The 19,604-nt window shown below is 43.2% G+C and overlaps 1 protein-coding gene and 1 pseudogene across 1 annotated transcript in view; both read right to left on the reverse strand.

Annotated features, from left to right (window-relative positions):
- Positions 1 to 19,604, reverse strand: part of LOC128584280 (ALK tyrosine kinase receptor-like) — a 635,794-nt gene that overhangs the window by 59,614 nt on the left and 556,576 nt on the right. Inside the window, exon 5 of the mRNA XM_053589323.1 lies at positions 5,759 to 5,886. Within this exon, the coding sequence (XP_053445298.1) occupies positions 5,759 to 5,886 (128 nt within the window). The remainder of the gene's footprint in view (positions 1 to 5,758; positions 5,887 to 19,604) is intronic.
- Positions 16,517 to 18,506, reverse strand: LOC128583350 (ATP-binding cassette sub-family F member 2-like; annotated as a pseudogene).

The following is a 19,604-nucleotide window of genomic DNA, read 5'->3' on the forward strand; positions in this document are numbered from 1 at the left end:
GGATCCAAATCTGCTTGTTCAGTGTCTCTCATTTCCTCTTGCCCCCCTTTAGCCTAAGGAGGACATCCTCCCTTGCTTCTCATTGTCTTTGGTGGAGTAGGGGAGGGGGCCAGGCTGGGAGATGCCTTTCTTTCCTTTCTTTCCTTTCTTTCCTTCCTTCCTTCCTTCCTTCCTTCCTTCCTTCCTTCCTTCCTTCCTTCCTTCCTTCCTTCCTTCCTTCCTTCCTTCTTTTTTTTTTTGTTGGCAGCATTTAGATAGCCCCATACCAAGCACTTCCAAGCCAAGACCTACCTGGACAACAACTTGCCTTGTGAACATGGTCCATATTCAGAGTCTAAGGTTTTTAACAAAGACATGCTTAATATAACTATCTTTGGCTTTTACATTTTAAGCAAGTATAGAATGATAAGACCCTAAAACCTGGAGTAAATAATAGAGCTGGAAATTAGACTGTCTCATAGTTGTTAAACCATATTTCATGAAGCTCTGTTGCCCGGGGACGTCAAGGGCTGTGGAGCAGGTAGGTAGGTTGGTAGATTATGGGCCCCTCACCCTCATTTCCTTAGGGCGGCTCTACTCCTGGATGTCTGACTTTGTTTGAACCAAGGGTTTAGCTTCTACAAAATGATTGAAGACCATAGTTCAAACCTCCTCATTCCACCTCCAGGGAGGTTAAGATATGCGCAGCTCCAGCTCTTTGTGGACTTGTGTTCCCAGCTACACAATGGGAATGGGACTGGATTTGATGTCTTGGATGTCTCCCCCTTCCTGAGCTCCAGGAGTTAGTGAGATAACTCCTCCCCGACAAGGTGAGGATTGTGACATCCTCTCTAAAGCGTGGATTGGAGATAATACATGTGAAAGTGTCTGCAGGGTAAGGGACTGAGAATACTTCTTTGGAGAAATCTGTCAGTGAGCTGAGTATGGGTCTGGCTTGGGAAACCTCAGAAGTGGTTCTTGCAGGTTTATGAAAAGAGAAGGGAACTATCGTGGCCTGCAGTAACCTGCATGCAGGCTCTCATGGGAGCCGTCCACGGCTCCTTGTTTATCCTGGGTGAGGTCCTTTGCAATGCTTTATTTTCATATTGACCATTGGGCAGTGGTCCATCTGAACTGCTTTTGGCCAGTCTGGGCAGAGAGAGGGAAATGCTGACTTGCTTTCTTAGAAACCGATTAAGAACTTGACAACCATAGGGAGGAGCCAGAAAGCATAGTGATCAGTGACTTCATGTATCACATTTTAAGCAAAATCTTTGCATCTTTGTTCATCTTCACATAGTGAGAGAGGCATGTAGTTTAAGAACTACGGGTGTTTCCTGGGATCTTTCCCAGCTGTGGCCTCTCATTGGCAGTAGCAAAGTGTGGCATCTAAGAACATGGATTCCTGAACAAGATGGGCTCCATTCCAACACGGGCTGTGTGGCTTTGGGGACATTACTTAGGTCTTTATGCATTGACTTCCCTGTCCACATGATGAGGTGATGATAATGGTAACACACACCTCACAGCATTGTTGTGAGGATTAAATAAGTTAATATGTGCACCGTGCATAGAACAGTGCCTGGTCATGGAAGTGCTTGAAGAGCCTCTGCAGTGCTGTGTGTTTTTATGAACATCTCGGAGGCACACTGATCCTTTTCAAATTCTGTTCTAGAAGATAGTCCTGTGCCCATCTGACATGCATCTTTTTGAGGCATCTCAGAACCCAGGGTCCTGGTGAGTGTCCTGCATAATTCTATTGCTCTGGGTTGTCTGCTAAGGAAAGGTTTAGTGACTGGCACAACGACAGAAGGGTTCTCTGGGAGCCCAGGCATGGGCATCTCTGGAGGCCGGTGTCTCTCTTGTCTGTGCTGAATATACAAACTGATCTTTCAGGAAAGAACCTATTCCAAGCAATTTCTACTCACAGCTACTTTCTTTTGGAAGTAGTATGGTCATAGCTGAGAGCTATAAAATCAAGAGCAGCATTTATCAATTGATTGATTAACCAATCAGCCAACATGTATTTATGCAATATTTTCTATGTGGTTAGCACCGTGCTAACTGTTCCCTGGAGAAATAAAAGAAATATAAGACAAAGTCCCTCAAGTTCAGGTTCGAAAATGACTAAGTGATTATAAAATCGCTGCTAAATTTAGATGCAGAGAGCAAAATCTTCCATGCAGAATTTCTGAAGCTGCAAATGACATTTCCTGGACCCAGGAATGAATGAGGTGGTCCAGCCTAGACTCCATATGTTATTTTTGCATGTGGGAGGCATTAAGAAGTTACCTACGTCTCATGAAAGTGCCACAAGGAAAGAGAATATTGAGGAGATTTGTCCGGCAATGTATGAAGGAGGAGTAATGGTGTCAAAGAGACTGTCTGCTGCCAAAGTTCAGGTTTGCCTTTATGAAGAATATAAGAGGAATAAAGCACATGGCTGAGAAAATGAAGTAGTCAGACAGGTCAATTCAAGAGACAGCAACAGTAGCATCTAGAAAGTGACAGAATACAGCAGTCAGTCTAGAGCTCACAGTTCTGCATTTCAGTGTAGGGATAAGAGGAATAGGAAGAATCAGGTTCTCAGTAGTAAATAAAACCTCAGCGTCTACACATTCCACTATAGCAGTAGGATACAGTGGACAAAAACACTGGCTGTGTGGTCAGATCAACTTGGGATCAAGAATGGCTCTACCTTTCACTAACTGAATGACCTTGGCAAGTTTTGAACTGTCTATAAGATTCAGTTTCCCCCTCTGAAACAGGAAGATAATGGTCCCTGATTTGTAGCACTATTGTAAAGCTTTCAATACCTAAAGGGGGTGACACTTGGCTTTTGTGCGTGATGAGCTCTCCATCTGTGTTAGCTTTCTTTCTGCTATTAGCCTACATCAACTGAACACATATTCAGTGTTACAAATTATGATAGATGTAAGAATTTAGGGAAATCAGCATGACCTCTGTCCTGATGACACTGATAGATAGCCATTGTCTCTTATATGGGAAGAATTGTCCCGCTGCTCCCTGCAAGGGTTCTCCAGATGAGGACTCCTCTCTTCAGTGGCCCAAGGAAGAGCTGTAGAGTTCTACAGTAGTGTGTGTTCTCCTTGTGCTCTGTACAGGCCTAATCATGAGAGGACCAAGTTACTATCCGAAGATAGACTAGGCCTCCCACAGACCTGTCTGCAATCTGGCCAGCATGTCTCCCACCCTGTCCACCCCGTAAGAGCTATCACGTCTCTATTTTATCTCCAATCAAAGCAATGACCCCAGAAAACATAGTCATTTGTCTACATCAAAGAGGCCTCAAGAATTCCTTCCAAATGACCCTTTCCCTTTATGTATGTGAGCGTAGTTTCAGGATGATTCTTGTGCTGCAGCACCAACTGAGATGCACCTGAATTTGGTCTACTATGGGAAGGAAGATTAGAAACTCTAAAGAAGCACTACAATCACTTTGCTATTCACTGTTCTCTGCCTTACACATAGACAGCAATCTCTCCATGTCTGTTGTTGGCCACAGGTGGTCTGAGCCAGAGAAGAAATGCAGAGAACAGCTGCTTACATTATAAAGATCATCTGTTCTTGGATCCGGGCTGTGGAGCCTCTGAAGAAAGGTAGCTGCACCTTGAGAACCTCCCTCAATCTCTGGGCTAAGACACCTTCCCTGGAGAATCAGAAGTAGACTTGTCTTGTGCCTCTTCTAAGAGGGCACCCTGTCAGCAGAAACTTTTTTTGCTCATTAGAGAAAGTTTAGGGAGGTCAACTCTATCGGTTTCATTAGGAATCAGACAATAAACATGTCTCAAGCTCTACAACAGGTTCACTACAAATGTAACACAAGCTACAGAGGAGAAGGAATTACAGGGTAAGGGAGGAAACATCTGTATAAGTGGTTGAGATCCTTGATTTGAACATGTAAAGAATTTTTTTCTGTTTTAGGTCAAGAAATTTTTGCAGGAGTATTTATGCTGAGCCTGATAGCTGCAGTTTTGTAGTCTTTTATTCCCTTTTCCTGATATTGATCAAATGAGAACATTCTAGGAACTGATACTTTCTCCCTGTCACATTCTTGTTACCTCGTTCCATTTCAACAGATGGCCCCTTTTGCATAGTACATAGATCCTTGAGATCTGTGAGGACTGGTAATGTCCAGAGACATTCACAAATCCACAAGTTCATGGGTGCAGACACAATTGTGCAAGCTCCTGGCTTGCTCACAAACCACGTGGTTTTTGTACATTGCTTCATATCACTGGCTAGCCACCTTTTCAACTTGAACTGAGGTTCAATCTATCACATTTTGGGATTTTTCTTTTTCCCACATGTAAACCAGTTTTAACTAAAACAATAACAGTAGGAACAACATCAACAAAAAAAATACATATTGTAAAATTTCTTGCAAGACCAGCAACAAATGAAGAGCCACAGCAGAACAAGGAGCCAGAGATCAGTGGGGCTCCCTGAGTCTCTTTCATGCACTACCTCCATGAGGCACAAGGTTCAAATCCAGGCCTGCATGTGTAATGGAGGATTGTGTGTTATGGGCCTTTGTAGTTCATGAATAGTCTAAATTGAGAATTTAGGTCTGGAGGTTCCCCCAGGCTACTCTTCCTGTCCACATTTCATTTTTGGACCTCTCAAACCACAGATTCCATGGCGCAGGTAGGAGTGCCCACTCCAGTGAGCTTCTGGGCAGAGGTAGGCACAGAAGGAGAGCAGGAACAATGAAAACAACTTATTCCTAAAGTTTCATATAATTCAAGTCCATCTTTTATACCCTTCACATATGGGAAATAATAAAGGGAGTTTATAATTATGACCCCAGGGTTTCTCAAGAATAAAGGAAAGATTAGCCTCATATGTCTATTGATGATTCATGTTGCCTTTCTTACCAGTCAGACTTGAGGCAATGTTTAATGAAACATACATACAAAATATGATCTTGAAAATATGAATAGAAGATTAAAAATTTGCAGTGAGAGAGGGAAATATACTTATAAAAAAACTACACAGATACTATTACTGTCATAGAGTATTGCATTTAGTCCAGAGTTTCCTGGCAGCAAAGGCAAAAAAAGAAATCAACAAATTATTCCTTGGGAGAGATATATCTTCTCCTTTTAATAAAACCTGAAATAAATTCACAACGTGGAACTTACATGAAAGGAATTCAATGACACAGTGGACTATGACCTAATGAGTTCTATAAAACAAACTAAAAATTTCAAATAAAACCATTTCCTATGTTGTCCATTTATGGTCCTATTATTAATAATAGGTTATATAAAGTCATTAAAAATACTTAGTTGTAAATTCTACCTCAGGGGGAAAAAGTAAAATAATAATCATCATTAAATATAAGGGAGGGTAATGATTGAGCCGAGATATTGATGAAACAAAAATGGCAGAATGTTAACTGTTAAAATTGGTTTAAGGGTGTATGAGAGTTCATTGCATTTACTATATACATTTGAAATTTTTCATAATAATTAAAAAAATAGTTGAAAGCATTTTGTAGCCAAGAAAGTTAAGCTAATGTGTTATCTGACAAAGAGTATATTTTATTTAGCTAAGTAGATACAATTTTTTACTGGATTTTGGAAATAGACTACCCAGGCTAGGGAAGACTTGGTATTATTCAGAATTAGTCTCTGAACAGTGCGGACTTTTCTTTGTAAATGTGCACATCTCCAACTAAGCACTGCAGGTTTTTGGCACACCTAAGACAATAAAGTTACCAAGAGAGTGGAGGGGAAAAACAAGACTCAGATACCTTCACTGCAGTTCTTCAGGGCAAAGAAGTTCACCGCAGACAAGCTTTGGTTTCCACTGGAGATGTATTCCAGGGCCACTCGGAATGGATTCTCTGGGCGGCCAATTCTTCCCTGAAGCACTGTCCAACTGGTTACAGCAGAAAGCAGAGGAGAAAAGCATAGAGAAACAGTGATGAGAATCAGGCCTAACCTGCAGAGAGGGCCATGCACCTGCAGTGACTTCAGGGCTCACATTCTTCATGAGGACCAAGAAATGAAACCCTAAGTAGCACGGAAGATGGTGAACCTGATGGCAACACACAAATATCTGTTTGCTTCTTATCCAGCTAACTCAGAGACCCAATTTTGAAATGCGTTCTAGCTACTGACATTTCCTTTGTCATATTTTTTATGGCAATTGAAGGACTTTGGACTATTTCAGTAGGTAGTCTTATAAAGAAGGAATAGATACGCTCAAGAAAACCTGGCAGTAGAGTCAAGGAAAAGTCTACAAAATGTGTATCAGTTTATCCATCATTATCTCTAGGAAGAATGCCTGGTTTTTAGAATTTTATCTGATACCAAATCTCAGAACCCTCAGGTTCACTATATAGTTACTTAAGGGAAGCTAGCAAGAGCTATTTATTTTCTGCAAGAAAATTAAAGTGCACTGAACCATGTATTTTGGGGTAAAAGGTACATAAGATTGACGTGGACTTTGCAAAAAATGCAAACAGGAGTAGACAAAAGCAGGTGAAATGGTGAGCTTGGCATCCATCTATAATCAAGGACTTTGACACTGTCACAGAATAGAGAATGAGCTAAATGAACATTTTTACACCTGCTCATGCTATTAACCTCTTGCAATAACCTCCTGTCACTGATTGGAACATCAAATTTACTTTCCAACATTGATTGAAATATATATATGTATATATACACACACACATACATACATTTTTTGAAAAGTTTGTGTGGAGAATGAAAACTACCTGGATTATGTCGTATCTTCTTTCCTCAAATACCACAATTTTATTGAGGTTTATTTGATGTATAATAAATTACATGTACCAAAAGTATATACAGTAGAACCTCTGTAAATTGACAAGGAATGGTATAACAAACCACTCAACATACGTAGGTGGTCAATGTAAGGAATTAGGCCTACCATACTGATGTGTACATGTGGTACACGTCTGGTGTATGAAAATTAGGTCAACTTAAGGAGGTAGTTAATGTAGGGAGGTGGTCAACTATGGAGATTCTTATGTAATTTGCTGAATTAAAGTCTATAAAGTAGTGGGTTTTGACTTATTTATACACCCACGAAATCATCATAATATTTCAGATATTTTTTTCTTTGAGACAAGGTCTTGCTCTGTTGCCCAGGCTAGAGTGTAGTGGTGTCATCAGAGCTCATTGCAACCTCAAACTCCTGGGTTCAAGCAATTCTCCTACTTCAACCTCCCAAGCAGCTGGATTAGAGGTGTGTGCCACCATGCCTGGCTAATTTTTCTATTTTTTGTAGAAATGGGATTTTGCTCTTGCTCAGGCTGATCTTGAACTCTTGGGCTCAAGCAATCCCCCTGCCTTGGCCTAATGCCAGGATTACAGGTGTGAGCCACCGTGCCCAGCTTCATATTTTCTTATCACTAGGTTCGGCTTAAGTATGGCAGTACAGATGGTAAAGGATTTAGTGAAAAACTAGCTTTTTCTTTAAAAATTTTTTAAAAAACAGAAAAATCATTCAAATCTTCCATGTGTAAAGTGATGCTAACTACAAAAATGTGTTTAAAAATCCAACAAGTCAGAAAAGTTGGTAAAGTAAAAGTCACTCAGAACACCATTGTCCGAGGATAATGATAGTCACCATGTCAGCGAACAACTTGTTAGCTTTAATTTTACATAAATGAGACCAGATTGCATAAGCTGCTCTGTGATTGCCCACTCAATGGTGCATCATGAGAGAATAAACATAGGTTGCATTATCATTTCAATGATTGCATTTTTAATGATTTGTGCATTGCTTCTGAGTTTTTCTCTATCCTGATCATGCTGCAGCTAACTCTGTGTACTTATCTAAATATGGCCTTAGGACAAATTCTTAGAATCAAAGTGCTTGGATGTTCAAAACTCTGAGGTATATTGTTGATTTCCTCATAGGGAATCAGGGGGCTCATGTCTGCACGTGCTTGCTAACAGAGTCCCATCAAATCTTTTCTGTCTTTGCTACCTTTGAGTGATGAGGGCCATGGCTAAAGTGCTTGATGACCTCTTTCAGAGGTGTGTATGTGGATGACAGTTTCATCTCTGTTCCTGGCAGGTATCTGGCCATGCAGTGGGTGTCTGTGGAATGAAGGAGATAGTTTTGTTCTCTACCTATGCTCTCTGTAGTTAGTAGGGATCACTGGGGCCAATTCTTCAGCCATTTAATAAAAGTGTATTGAGTTTCCTCATAATAGGTCCAGTAGAAGGGATTATTGCTATTGTAAAGTTTGTTCTCTGTTACTGCACCCAACAGGATTTCCATTCAAAATACAACCAGTGCAATTGAAGAGAAGGAGCCCTTTTGATTTAAATGTGAGACTGGGAAAGAAACAAGTGTTTGGAAAAGAAGATGTAAACACATAGTTCTTACAGAAAACAAAGGAGCAGAATGTTTCTTGTTCTTCTGAATAAAGGATCTGTTTTTGAGGAAAGAGGGTGGTGAAAGGCACGAGGATTCATATTCTTCCCAAATCATAGCTCTCTGCTCTGAGGAATGGCAGATGTTAATTTGAGGTACACAGTGGCCCTTGACAATGATTTCCATTTCTATATTGGCACTAGCCCTCTGGATAAATGTGTCAAGAGTTTTAGGAATTAGTTTCTGAGTTACCGATGCAATAACTTTTGTCTGAAATTCTCTGGCCTCCCATAGTTTACTGCCGAATCTTTAATAACTTTCAGGGTAGTTGCCCAACATGTATTTTATGTCCAGGGAAGTTGGGACTAGGAAAGGGCAAGCTTATGCCTAGGGTCAGATTTGTTCAAGAGACAGACACAAACTCAGTGAAAAACAGATCTAAGCTCTCTTCTGTCTGCCTCCATTTTCTTTGCTTGCATCCCAGTGATCATGAAACCAGTTCTTTAAGGCCCTACTTTCCTTGCTCTGTCTGGTGGCAACTCTACTTAGGTTTGCAAAGGGAAGGTTGTGTTCTGACCTGGAGCCTCCTAGAAATAGGCGTGCAGCTGTGTCCGTGTGCTGGGGATTTGTGACTGTCTCCGTGCTGGTGCCTCAATCAATCAATTTGATAGTGTGGGGTGTCCATCCGGACTTCAGGAAGCCAGAAGGACTGTATGGACAGCCTGTCACAATCCATTATCTTCCACATGTCTCTCTGGAGCGCTCAAGTTCCAGTCCTGGCTCTATCCCTCATTTGCCTGATGATTTTGAAAGGCACTTCTCTCCTAATGCCAGGGATTTTGGATATTTTCCGATTAATTACATTCTCAACCAGAGAAAATGTCTCCAACTTTATGTGAATTTCTGAACTAAACACTCTGACTGGGTGGTCAGGACATGTGTAACTTGGGGATGCATTGTGAAGAGGGGCCAGGAACTGGGAAAAGAGCAATGCAGAAAGAGAGACTGGAATGAACACATGAGCAGAGGCCGATGTGTGTTCAGAGAACAGGCGGCCCGGTCTGGTAGGAATCTAGGTTTCCCATTGGCCTTGACATGAAGGATGGTGTCTCATCTCCCCATTTCCTTTTTGCCAGGGTGGGGGAGCATCTACAAGTCTCTAGTGCCTTATGCACCATCAATACTCCAAAAGTATTTGTTGAATGAATGGACAAATGCATAAACATTATTTCTGTTAAATCAGATACAATTCTGACATTCTTGGCCAAAATTTATGTGGCAGTGGAGCTGAGTTAATCTAAAAGTTCACATCAATTCATTAATATTATTAATAGCTATTATTCATCCAGGTGGTGACAATGCCTTCCCAGTGAGGAGGAGCCTAAGGACAGGGGAGGGCTGAGGATTTCAGGAAGGACGTAGTGTCACTCCATGGCTCATCACATAGCTGTTTGTCCCCCATTTGCCAAGAACTAATCAGAAGGAATCAGAGAATTACATTACTTGAGACCTGAAGGGTACATGATTTCTCACCCTTGGTTCCTATCTGATGCATAAATGTTCTCTATAATAGAGGTCAGGCTTGAACAAAGTCAATGTGACTATTACTTACAGCAGCAACACCAATAATAATAACATAAACAATATGATTAGCAATAGTTAACATTGATCGTAGGACTAGTATATGCTCTGTTTGGAGCTGAATTTTAAAACCAGGTTAGTATGACTCCATAGTTGTTAAAACACCATCTTACACTGCCATTTAAGCTATTCAAGGTCAGAAACTGTCCTCCTAAGGCTTTGTTTCAATTTCTGGTGAACATAGCTGAGTACCTGAAGCTACAAGACGTGGCCATTCCCCTGTTCTGTAATGGTCATCAGAACCAAGTCAGTGGGAGGTGGTTAAAAACGCCTCGCTGGAACAGCTGAACTCAAGGGTTAGAGCCAGAATGACAGAAACCACAGAAACTGGATAACCCGCCAAGTCCCATCACATAGAACTCAGTCGTGTGACAATTATTATCACGCGTAACCCTGTCAGGGCTCAGGCCACATGGCTGGCATTCCCTTACATGTGCCTTTGTGAAGATTCTCTCTCGACGGGTAGCCAGACAAGGTGTGTGGTGTGAAGACTTGTGAGAAGCAAATTGCTCTTCCAGATCAATACAGGGAGAAAGAAAAAAAAAAAAAAAGGCAATTGCTCCCTCATCTCACCCACAGGAAAAAAACACATAACTTTCAAGTTTTCCTTAAAATATACTTTGTAATAATTCTGCAGCAAATATAAACCATTCAGCACAATTTTTTATCGTTGCCATTAAATCAGCCTGCATTTAAAGCATTTTTATGGAAGATAGCAGGCGGAAAAAATGCCAGATCAATGTAAATTTTTGTGTGAAGTCCTTTGGTGCCTGTTAATTTTCCGTAATAATAATTACATGTGGCATGTGGCACGGGGTCTTTTATCCAAGTAGCCTTGGCTATGTTATTCACTTGCCCTTCAGTGTCCCACAGGTTAAATGAATGTGCTCTGGGGAGGATCAGATCTGGACAGAAATGAAGTTCCAGGCTGGGTAGAAATCTTGGTTCGTCAGGTGCCTGAGGAGAAGAGCTGCCTGAGGGTTTTAGGTTCCCCTTGGTAGTGGAGGAGGGGCTGAGGCAGGGATGGGCTCCCTGGGGTTGCAGCTTGACCTGGTTGAGACCTTAGCATTGTTAGCTAGAAAGCAGGATGAGATTAGTTTCATCAGAGATGTTGTGTGGGTCCTAGGATATGAAAGTTGCCTGGCTTTCCAGGGGTAGGAGGTGAGAAGATGTTCCAAACCGTGTTTCCCTAATTCTTTTCTCATGCTTTGGAACAAAGGAAAAATGAATAGTGTTGGGCTCCTTTTCCTGACCTCTCTTTAGCCTCTTGTAATTTCCCCTCCGTCCCTCCCTCCTCTCTCTTTCTTCTTCTTTCTCTCCCTCTCTCTATCCTGTTCCTTCTTCTCTTTTCCTGTCCTTCCTTAAGAGAAGTATAAAGATGAAGAGCAGATACTTTGGAGCCAAACTTCCTGTTTTATCATTTCAATTCTCTTATCAGCTGTGTGACCTCAGGCCAGCTACCTAACCTAACCTCTCTGTGCCTGAATTTTATCATTACGTAAACTGACTCTTACAGGGGTGTTATGATGATCACATGGGTTAAGAAATGTACAGCACGTGGTTAACACTCAATGAGCACCAGCGGGTGCTGTTATCTTGCCACTGAGTTAGTATTTCTTCCCTCTCCTAAACCCAGTGTGGCTGGACCTCACAAAAAGGCACAACAGGAAACTGACCATGTGACAGGATTGCTGGGGTTTTGGGGAAGAGAATCCCAACCCCAGACATAAACGATGTCAGGACTCCTTTCCTTCCCAGATGAAGATGAAGAAACAAATGAACTAACCCAGACATTCTAAGGGGCACGGTGCCAGGCCCTTGGTGCATACTTCATTTGCATATGTGTGCCTATTTATGTTCTGCTTCATTCCAGAAAGGATTTTTTTTTTTTTTTGGTGGCAAAGAATTTTTATTTCCCTTTCAATTATATCCAACGTGATAACATACAAATTTTCTTAATGGGCCAGGCGCGGTGGATCATGCCTGTAATCCTAGCACTCTGGGAGGCCAAGTAAGGTGAATTGCTTGAGCGCAGGAGTTCAAGACCAGCCTGAGCAAGAGTGAGACCCTGTCTGTACTAAAAAGTAGAAAAACTGAGGCAAGAGGATCTCTTGAGCCCAAGAGCTTGAGGTTGCTGTGAGCTATAACAACACTGCGACACTCTACCCAGGACGACAGAGTAAGATTCTATCCCCCTAAAATTTTTTTTCTTCATAAATTCTCTTTCACAAATCTTACACGGACAATCTATAACATACACAGATCTTTTCTGATTTGTCTTAATTTTGTCTTGAATAACTGTCATTTTATTTTAGGATAAAAATTTACCATACAAAATTCTTTCTCAACATTCTTTTCTTTTTAACCTCCCTTATCAAAAAATACATCTTATATCCTTAACTTTTCTTCATCACTCTCTCTCCTACTTACTGGTTCATTTTTACCTTTTTTCACATCCAGAAAGGATTTGAGAAAGATATTTTACTTTATTTCACTTAGTTTTCACAACAAATACATGAAACAGATATAGTATCCTTATTTTATGGGTGAGAATATTGAGCTTACATAACTCGGTCGTGTAGTAAGTGCTAAGAGGCAGCACCAACCCAAGACTCTTAACCTTTAAAACTCTTATACTTTATACTATATTGCACATAGGTTTAAATTTATGCCAAATGCAAGTAATTATTTCTTTAGAAGAGCTTTATGGCTGGTTAGAGGTGAGTAGTGTTAGAAGAACAACACTTAGGAAAGGGTGCATCCTAGAAGTATTTCGGCCCTTCTCAATGTTCTGTCAAGCTGCCCTATTCCTTTCCTACTCAAGTTCTGTATCCTTACAATCTGTGTTGGAATATGCAGGCTTGAGGGAGGCAGACATCTACCGGGGTCTCTGGGTGAGATTTTTTTTTTTCTTCATTCTATATAGCAGGCCAGGAAGTAGGAGACTGAGAATCCAGCCACTCGGTCATTGGAGGAGGGGTGGGGAAGAGTAGACTGATCGTAGCCACAGGTGTAAGGAAAAATAATAGTAGAAATGTTCTTCACTGGCCTCCATGTGACCAATTTGCTTGCTGGATTAGCATAAGATTTACATTTTACATTCAGTATAAAACCCTATGCCCTCTGAATATTCAAGGCTACTTAGGATTTAAGGTTATTTAATGTTCAAGGTTACTGAGTAGTCAAGGTTACTGGGTGTTGTTTCCTGAGCGTGTAAGGTTACTAAGTGTTCAAGTTCACCGAATACTCAAGGTTACTAAAGTGTTCAAGGTTACTGAGTGGTCAAGGCTACTGAATGTTCAAGGTTACCTACTATTTAAGGTTACTAAGTGTTCAAGCTTGCTTAGCGTTTGAGGTTACTGAGCGTACAACGTTGTTGAATGTTCAAGCTTGCCAAGTGTTCGAGGTTACTGAGTGTTCAAGGTTATTGAGTATTCAAGTTTACTGAATATTCAAAGTTACTGAGTGTTTAGGATTGCCAAATGCTCAAAGTTACTGAGTATTCAAGGTTACTGGGGGTTCAAGGTTGTTTTTTAGTACTCCTGCACCTCTGTTCCCATCATTTGAGTTACCACCCACTGAGATTCAGTTATGTTTGTTCTGGTAGACTCAGAACAAGATGCCCCAAAGTGTGGCACCTTGGCATGCTGAGGACTTTGAAATGAAGGACACTGGAAGGCCTCAGAAGCAAGTTCTCTCTGGCCTTCTCCTCCCCTCCTGTCTTCCGAGTTGCAGAAACCAGAATTCCTCTTCCTCATGATAAGTCACAGAAACTGGAAGCCCCCAAAGCAAGCCATTAAACCCTGGATAGGGCACTTTCCCTCTCCCTTGAAGGCCCTTGTTTCATGGGGTCCTGTTCCCTAACCTGGGGAAAGGAATGCTGCACAGAGTGGCTGAGAACAACCTGAACAGACAGGCCTTGCTGGGTCTCCCCCTCAGTCTGTTACCCTTAAATCAGACTCTTTTGTCCAATGACATTTCTACACAGCTATCCAGTCTTCATCAAACCCAAGAATAAAAAACAGACGTTTCACCCTGGGTCTTCAGATTTTCATTTCTGAAGTCTCCCAGGTCATGTAAAACTTGGGTGAAATAAAATCGCTATGCTTTTCTCTTGTTAACCTGTCTTTTGTGATAGGACTATTGGCCATGACCCTTATAATGGGTCAGGAGAGGGATCATGCCCTTCTGCCCCTGCAGTTCCCAAGCCCATTTATGCCGGCTAATACTCATTAAGTGGATGAAACATGTGGGAGAAATCCAAATACTTTGGAAAGACTAGTAGTGGTGAAGGACTACAAATAATTGCTGTTGAATTAGATATGAATGGGCAGCAAAATTAGAACAGGAAAAAGAAAATCTTAAAAATCCAGAAGACCTTCAGATTATTTCACAAGCATGAAGTGTCATAGATGTGACTTATGTGAAAGACATTGCAGAACTCTAGTCAACAGACCACGCGGGAAGGGAAGGGCTTGGCCCCCTATCGAGAACTGGTGAGCTAGCAAGCACTTAGACCATTACAAGTTAAAATGAACTGTTGAAGGTGATGCCCAAGCAGCTATGGGTCCCAGTCTTATTGCCCAAGACACATTCTTCTTTGCTTTGGTTTATAGAAAGAAACACATAGGAGATTCATTAGCATTTTTACTTCTTTTCCAAGGAAAAGACACTGATTATCCAGGCAAAAAAAAAAAAAAAAATCAAGTGAGAGAAAACTTCTTTAATCAAGAGTGGCAACCCTAAGAATCCTAAATTTCCTCTTGCTGTCTTTTTTGCATTTTGGGTTAGGTCCCATGCAGGTCCCTTCCTGCACATCTGCTGAACCTCCCTCATGAGGGAGCTGCGGGTAGGAACTCTGCTGAATTCTGGGCAAGGGAAGCAGAACAGAGGGAGCTTAGTTGGTGCTGGCTTCCCAGAAATCACTTAGAATTACAGAAGAGACCACAGAGGGGATCCCAGCGGGGCTTCCCACTCCACACGTCTGCCAGACAATCTTTCTGGTGGGGTTGGGGGTGAATTTTCTCTGATTAGAGTGCCAGGTGACTTTCTCCCCCTTTCTTTCTCTAAGGAGGTGAAGGAGGTGTGGATCTATCTCCCCCAGTGGCCAGTGGGAATCTGGAATTTGGTTTCCTAACTCTCTCTCCCTTCCACCAATAATTTTAAGCACCATCTGTTCTTTTCAGATACAATCTTTTCTGTCAAGCCAAATCAATGCAGCGGGTTCTTTCAGTTTAGTTTATTTAGCTTTTAGATACATCATCCTCATGGCGAAGCATGAAGACAACACTGGGCCTGACATGTGGCCATTTCTGTGGGGTCTCTCCTTCAGTCCATCTAGTCCTCTTCCGGCTTGGCTCTCAGTCCTGAGCAGGGCTGGGGTTGGCTCATCCTGGGTCCCCCACCTCAGAGCTGGACTTGTAGGACTTCCCAGGCCTCCACGCTGTCCTCTGTGCCATGTTCACCTGATACCAGCAGCCTTCCTGCCCCCTGGGAGGCAGCCTCAATGCCACTTAACTATTGATTAGGTCAAACACGCAGGCCTCTGAGCCAAGCAAAATGCTGACACCCAAGCTCCGAGGCTCCACTGCAGCCATAAATCCCTGCCAAGTCAAATCCATGCACTGAAACTTTATAGGGTGGGGTGGAACTGGCCATAAACTATGTCTTATAAGCAAATTCTGGGCCTGGGATAAGCAGTCAGCCAGAAAAGCTGCAGGGCCCTAGAGAGGGCAGCAGGGACAGGCCACAGAACAGCATAGCCCCGAGAGGGTCCCCTGTGCATGTGTTGTTCCCATCCTGCTTTTGCACCAATGTGACCATTTTCAGGACTCAGAACACAATGGCCCAAAGATGTGCCTGAGTATGCTGAGGACTTTAAACTGAAGTGGAAGCGAGTTCTCTCTGACCCAATCCTGCCTTCCTATCATGCTCCCCTTTCTTCCTCAAGAAAGGGGAGACTCGGGTGATGAGTGTCAACGTTTGACAGCAAACCCCTGAGAGCTTGGACAGTGGTATGGGACAGATTCTTCCTCACACTCCTCAGGAGGTACCAGTCCTGCTGAAACCTTGATCTTGGACATCCAGCCTCTAAGACTATGAGATGATACGTTTCTGTTATGTATAAGCCCCCAGTATGTGCTACTTTGTGATGGCTGAGGGCACAGACGAATACAGGTGGATAGTTCAAAGCCATCCCTGCTCATGGAGAAATAAACTTCAAAGGTTTTTTTTGGCCGTGGCTTCCTCTTTATTTATTGGATGCTTTATAGATGCCACACAGGTCTAAAGGTTACATATTAAATAATTATTTAAAAACTGACCAGGACTGAGGCTCTGGTTCAGAGCTCCAAACCAGAAGCAAAGGAAATAGGGGCAGTGGTCTTGGGGGGTATTCCTCCAACATTACCAAAACCCAGCAAATGAGAATCCTGACTCCTTCAAGGGCCAAATCCAGGGCATGAGCCCTTGGGCTAACCCTCAGCTGCCTCTGGCTACATCACACTCAGGGTCAGGTAACCAGCAAGGGGCTGGAGGGAACAGCCAGCTGAGTCCAGACGTGGACAAATGTAACTGGAAGAAGGACAGGTGACAGACAATTATTGTCCAGCTGTAGATAACAGAGTACAGCTAAGGAGGTTGAGGGGCAAGGAGAGGCTGGGGGAGCAGTTCTGCAGCAGTGCAGGAGTGTAGTCCAGATCCTTTCCTGAGCAGCTGTCAGTCCCAGAAGGTGCTCCTGACTGGAGTCAGGGCCATTGTGGATCCTCTTGGTGAGCTGGGGCTCCTCATCTACCAGCCTGGACTTGAGGTGATCCTTGTAGGCCAGGCCACTTGTGATTGTCTGCTTCTCACAGACCTGAATTTCCTGTGCGACCTGATGAATGAGTCCGAAGTCATGGCTGACTAGCATCATACCACGTTCAAACTCATTAATAACATCTTCCAGCACATCGATGGTCTCCAGGCAATTAGTCGGCGTATCCAGGAAGAGCATGTGGGGGTTCTGCCAGGCCAGCCAGGCTAGACACACTTGGTCCTTCTGCCCATTGGACAGGTTCTGAATTGGGCTTACCTGCTGTTTTCCGGTGAGACTGTATCACCCAGTGATCTTCCTCATTTCTTCCTTCTCCTGGATCTCTCTGTAGTACTTCATCATCTGCTCCATACAAGAGACGTCTAAGTCCAGCTGCTCTTGTGAATGCTGATGGTGATGCCTATTTTGACTTGAGAGTGTTTTTGGATCATCCATCTGTGGGTAGTAGCTCTCCTGTTAACAGCTTCAGAAGAGTTGAGTTCCTTGCTCTATTTGGTCCTACCAGAGCCAATACCAATGGTCGAAGTCAAATTTCAGATTCCTGTAGATGCAAGGCCCATCCTTTGTATACTTGAAGCTCACATTTTGCACCTTAATGGCAGGTGGAGGGATCTTACCACATATAAAATGACAGTGTCTTGTTGCTCACGACCCTGTCTGTCAATCCTGATGCCATTATTTTCTGGACTAGCTTGGCACTGCCATGACCAAACCTAGCAATGTATTTCTTCATGTGCACAATCCGGGAAGCCTCTTCATCTGGTTTTCCTCCAGCCGTGTCCTCATGCACTGATGGTAATTACCTGTATAATGCTTAGTTTCTTATGCATGTGAATGATGTTGGTACAGACACCATTCAGAAAATCCTGGGAATGGGAGATGAGGACCAGGGTGTGCTTAAAAGGTTTTAGTTCTTCTTCCAACCACCACAGGCATCTAGGTCCAGGTGGTTGGTGGGCATGTGCAGCAGCAGCATAAAGGGCAGAACAAAGAGGCTCTGGCCAGGGCAACTCTCATTCTCCAGCCCCCACCGAAGTCTTTTAGTTTCTTGTGCTGCATGGCAGGTGTGAGACCCAGTCCATTTAGGATCTGCGAGACCCTCATCTCTGCCACATCCAGTTCTTCCTGGCATTCACACAGCTCCATGACCTTCTCACGCTCAGCATCCTCATGAGTGAGCCACTCAGCCTCCCTCTCTAGCATGGCCTGCTCCGTGTTGACTTCCATCACACATTGCAAGGGTATCTTGTCACTAAGGGGCATCTTGCGAGTCAGAAGGTAGACTCAATATACTTAGGGTTGGGTAGTTCACGTTTCCTGATAGCAGAGAGCAGCTTGGACTTGCCAATTCCATTTAAGCCAATGAAACTATAACGATGGCCTGAGTTTAATTTCAGTTTGGTGTCACTGAGCAGTTCTTGACCATGAAAGGTAAGTGAGAGGTTGACAATGTGGACATTGGTGCTGTTGACAGCTTGAGCAGCAAGCACCATCTCCAAGTCCTCTAGCTCCTTGGTCAGCAAATCCACCTCGGAGTCTCTCTGCCATTGGCCCCATTTTTCTCCTCTGCAACCTGTGGTTCTGTCCCTGCATCTTCATTTTCTTCATGTCCCTCTCTGGGCTGCTGTCTAACTTCGGCAGCTTCCTTCTTTTTGGCTGCCTTCTTCTTGGGCAGGTCAGAGGGCATGGTGATGAAGCTGGGGGTAGGCTACTCTGCTTTCAGGGAGCTGGGCCTCACTGTGTGGCCTCTGTCACAACAGAGCTGCTCATTCAAAGTCTTTTTATGGATTAGGGTGAATGGCATCATCTTTCCACGTGACAACCAGCCCTGGACAGACAGCTTGGGTGGGTTGCTGAGAAAACAATTCATTTCTCACAAAGCAACTCCATTTTATTCAGGGCCAGAAATCGCACAGGGCATTTTCCTACACATTCTCCTCCGCCTCCCTCCCGGATGAGCAATGTCACCATACCCCTGCGGGAGGCCCCTCTGCAGAATGATACTAGAAAGTGCTTGCTCATAACAGAGCAATCAAGGCCCATTAGATTCACCCAAGGTAGTGTTCACACCTTTAAGCTATGCTTGAGGAAACTAATAGAATTTGGAATTCTGGTTTGTCCTGTGTCTGCCATATGGGAGCATTCCAGAACACACAAACAGAACTGCAGAAGAGGTGCTGAGATTGTGCCAATGATACGTCCACCTGGGATCCAATTTCTGGGCTGGGACTGCCACCGCCAATTTTCATATGGCTCTCCAGACAGTTCAGAATTGTGACCTGGAACTCTGATGGGACGCTGAGCCCACACAGAGGCAGAGCGGCGCAGAGGAGCCCGAAAGATTTGGGCTGGGGCTGCGGTGGGCAGGATTCCCTGGGAACTGGGCCAGCTTTTCCTCCTTAACATTCAGAATCCTTTGATGCTGTTCTTGGCCCTAAAATCTAGAAGCCACAATTTTCCAGAAAGGGCAGATTCCTACTTTTTGGCTGGTTTAGTCCTTCAGGGATACATTTAATTGATAAGGACTTGGCCAACTACAAAACAGGAATAGCCCCTCTTTCTCCCATGAGATGTATACAAAATGTCTTAATAAAGGGCTTCCTGGATACCCACTGTTTTATAAGTGCCACCATAGTCACTGTTGAGCTCACAATGCAGTTTTGTTAAAAATAAACCAAGCAGAAACCTCCAAAGAGTCCATAAAAACTGGCTCCTGGGGCTGAGGCTGTAAAACCCATTTCTTTGCCCAGGCCTTTTAGTGATAGGTCATGAGAGCTGGTGTCAT

Source organism: Nycticebus coucang, chromosome 4 (assembly GCF_027406575.1).
Source record: "Nycticebus coucang isolate mNycCou1 chromosome 4, mNycCou1.pri, whole genome shotgun sequence".
Lineage (NCBI taxonomy): Eukaryota > Metazoa > Chordata > Mammalia > Primates > Lorisidae > Nycticebus > Nycticebus coucang.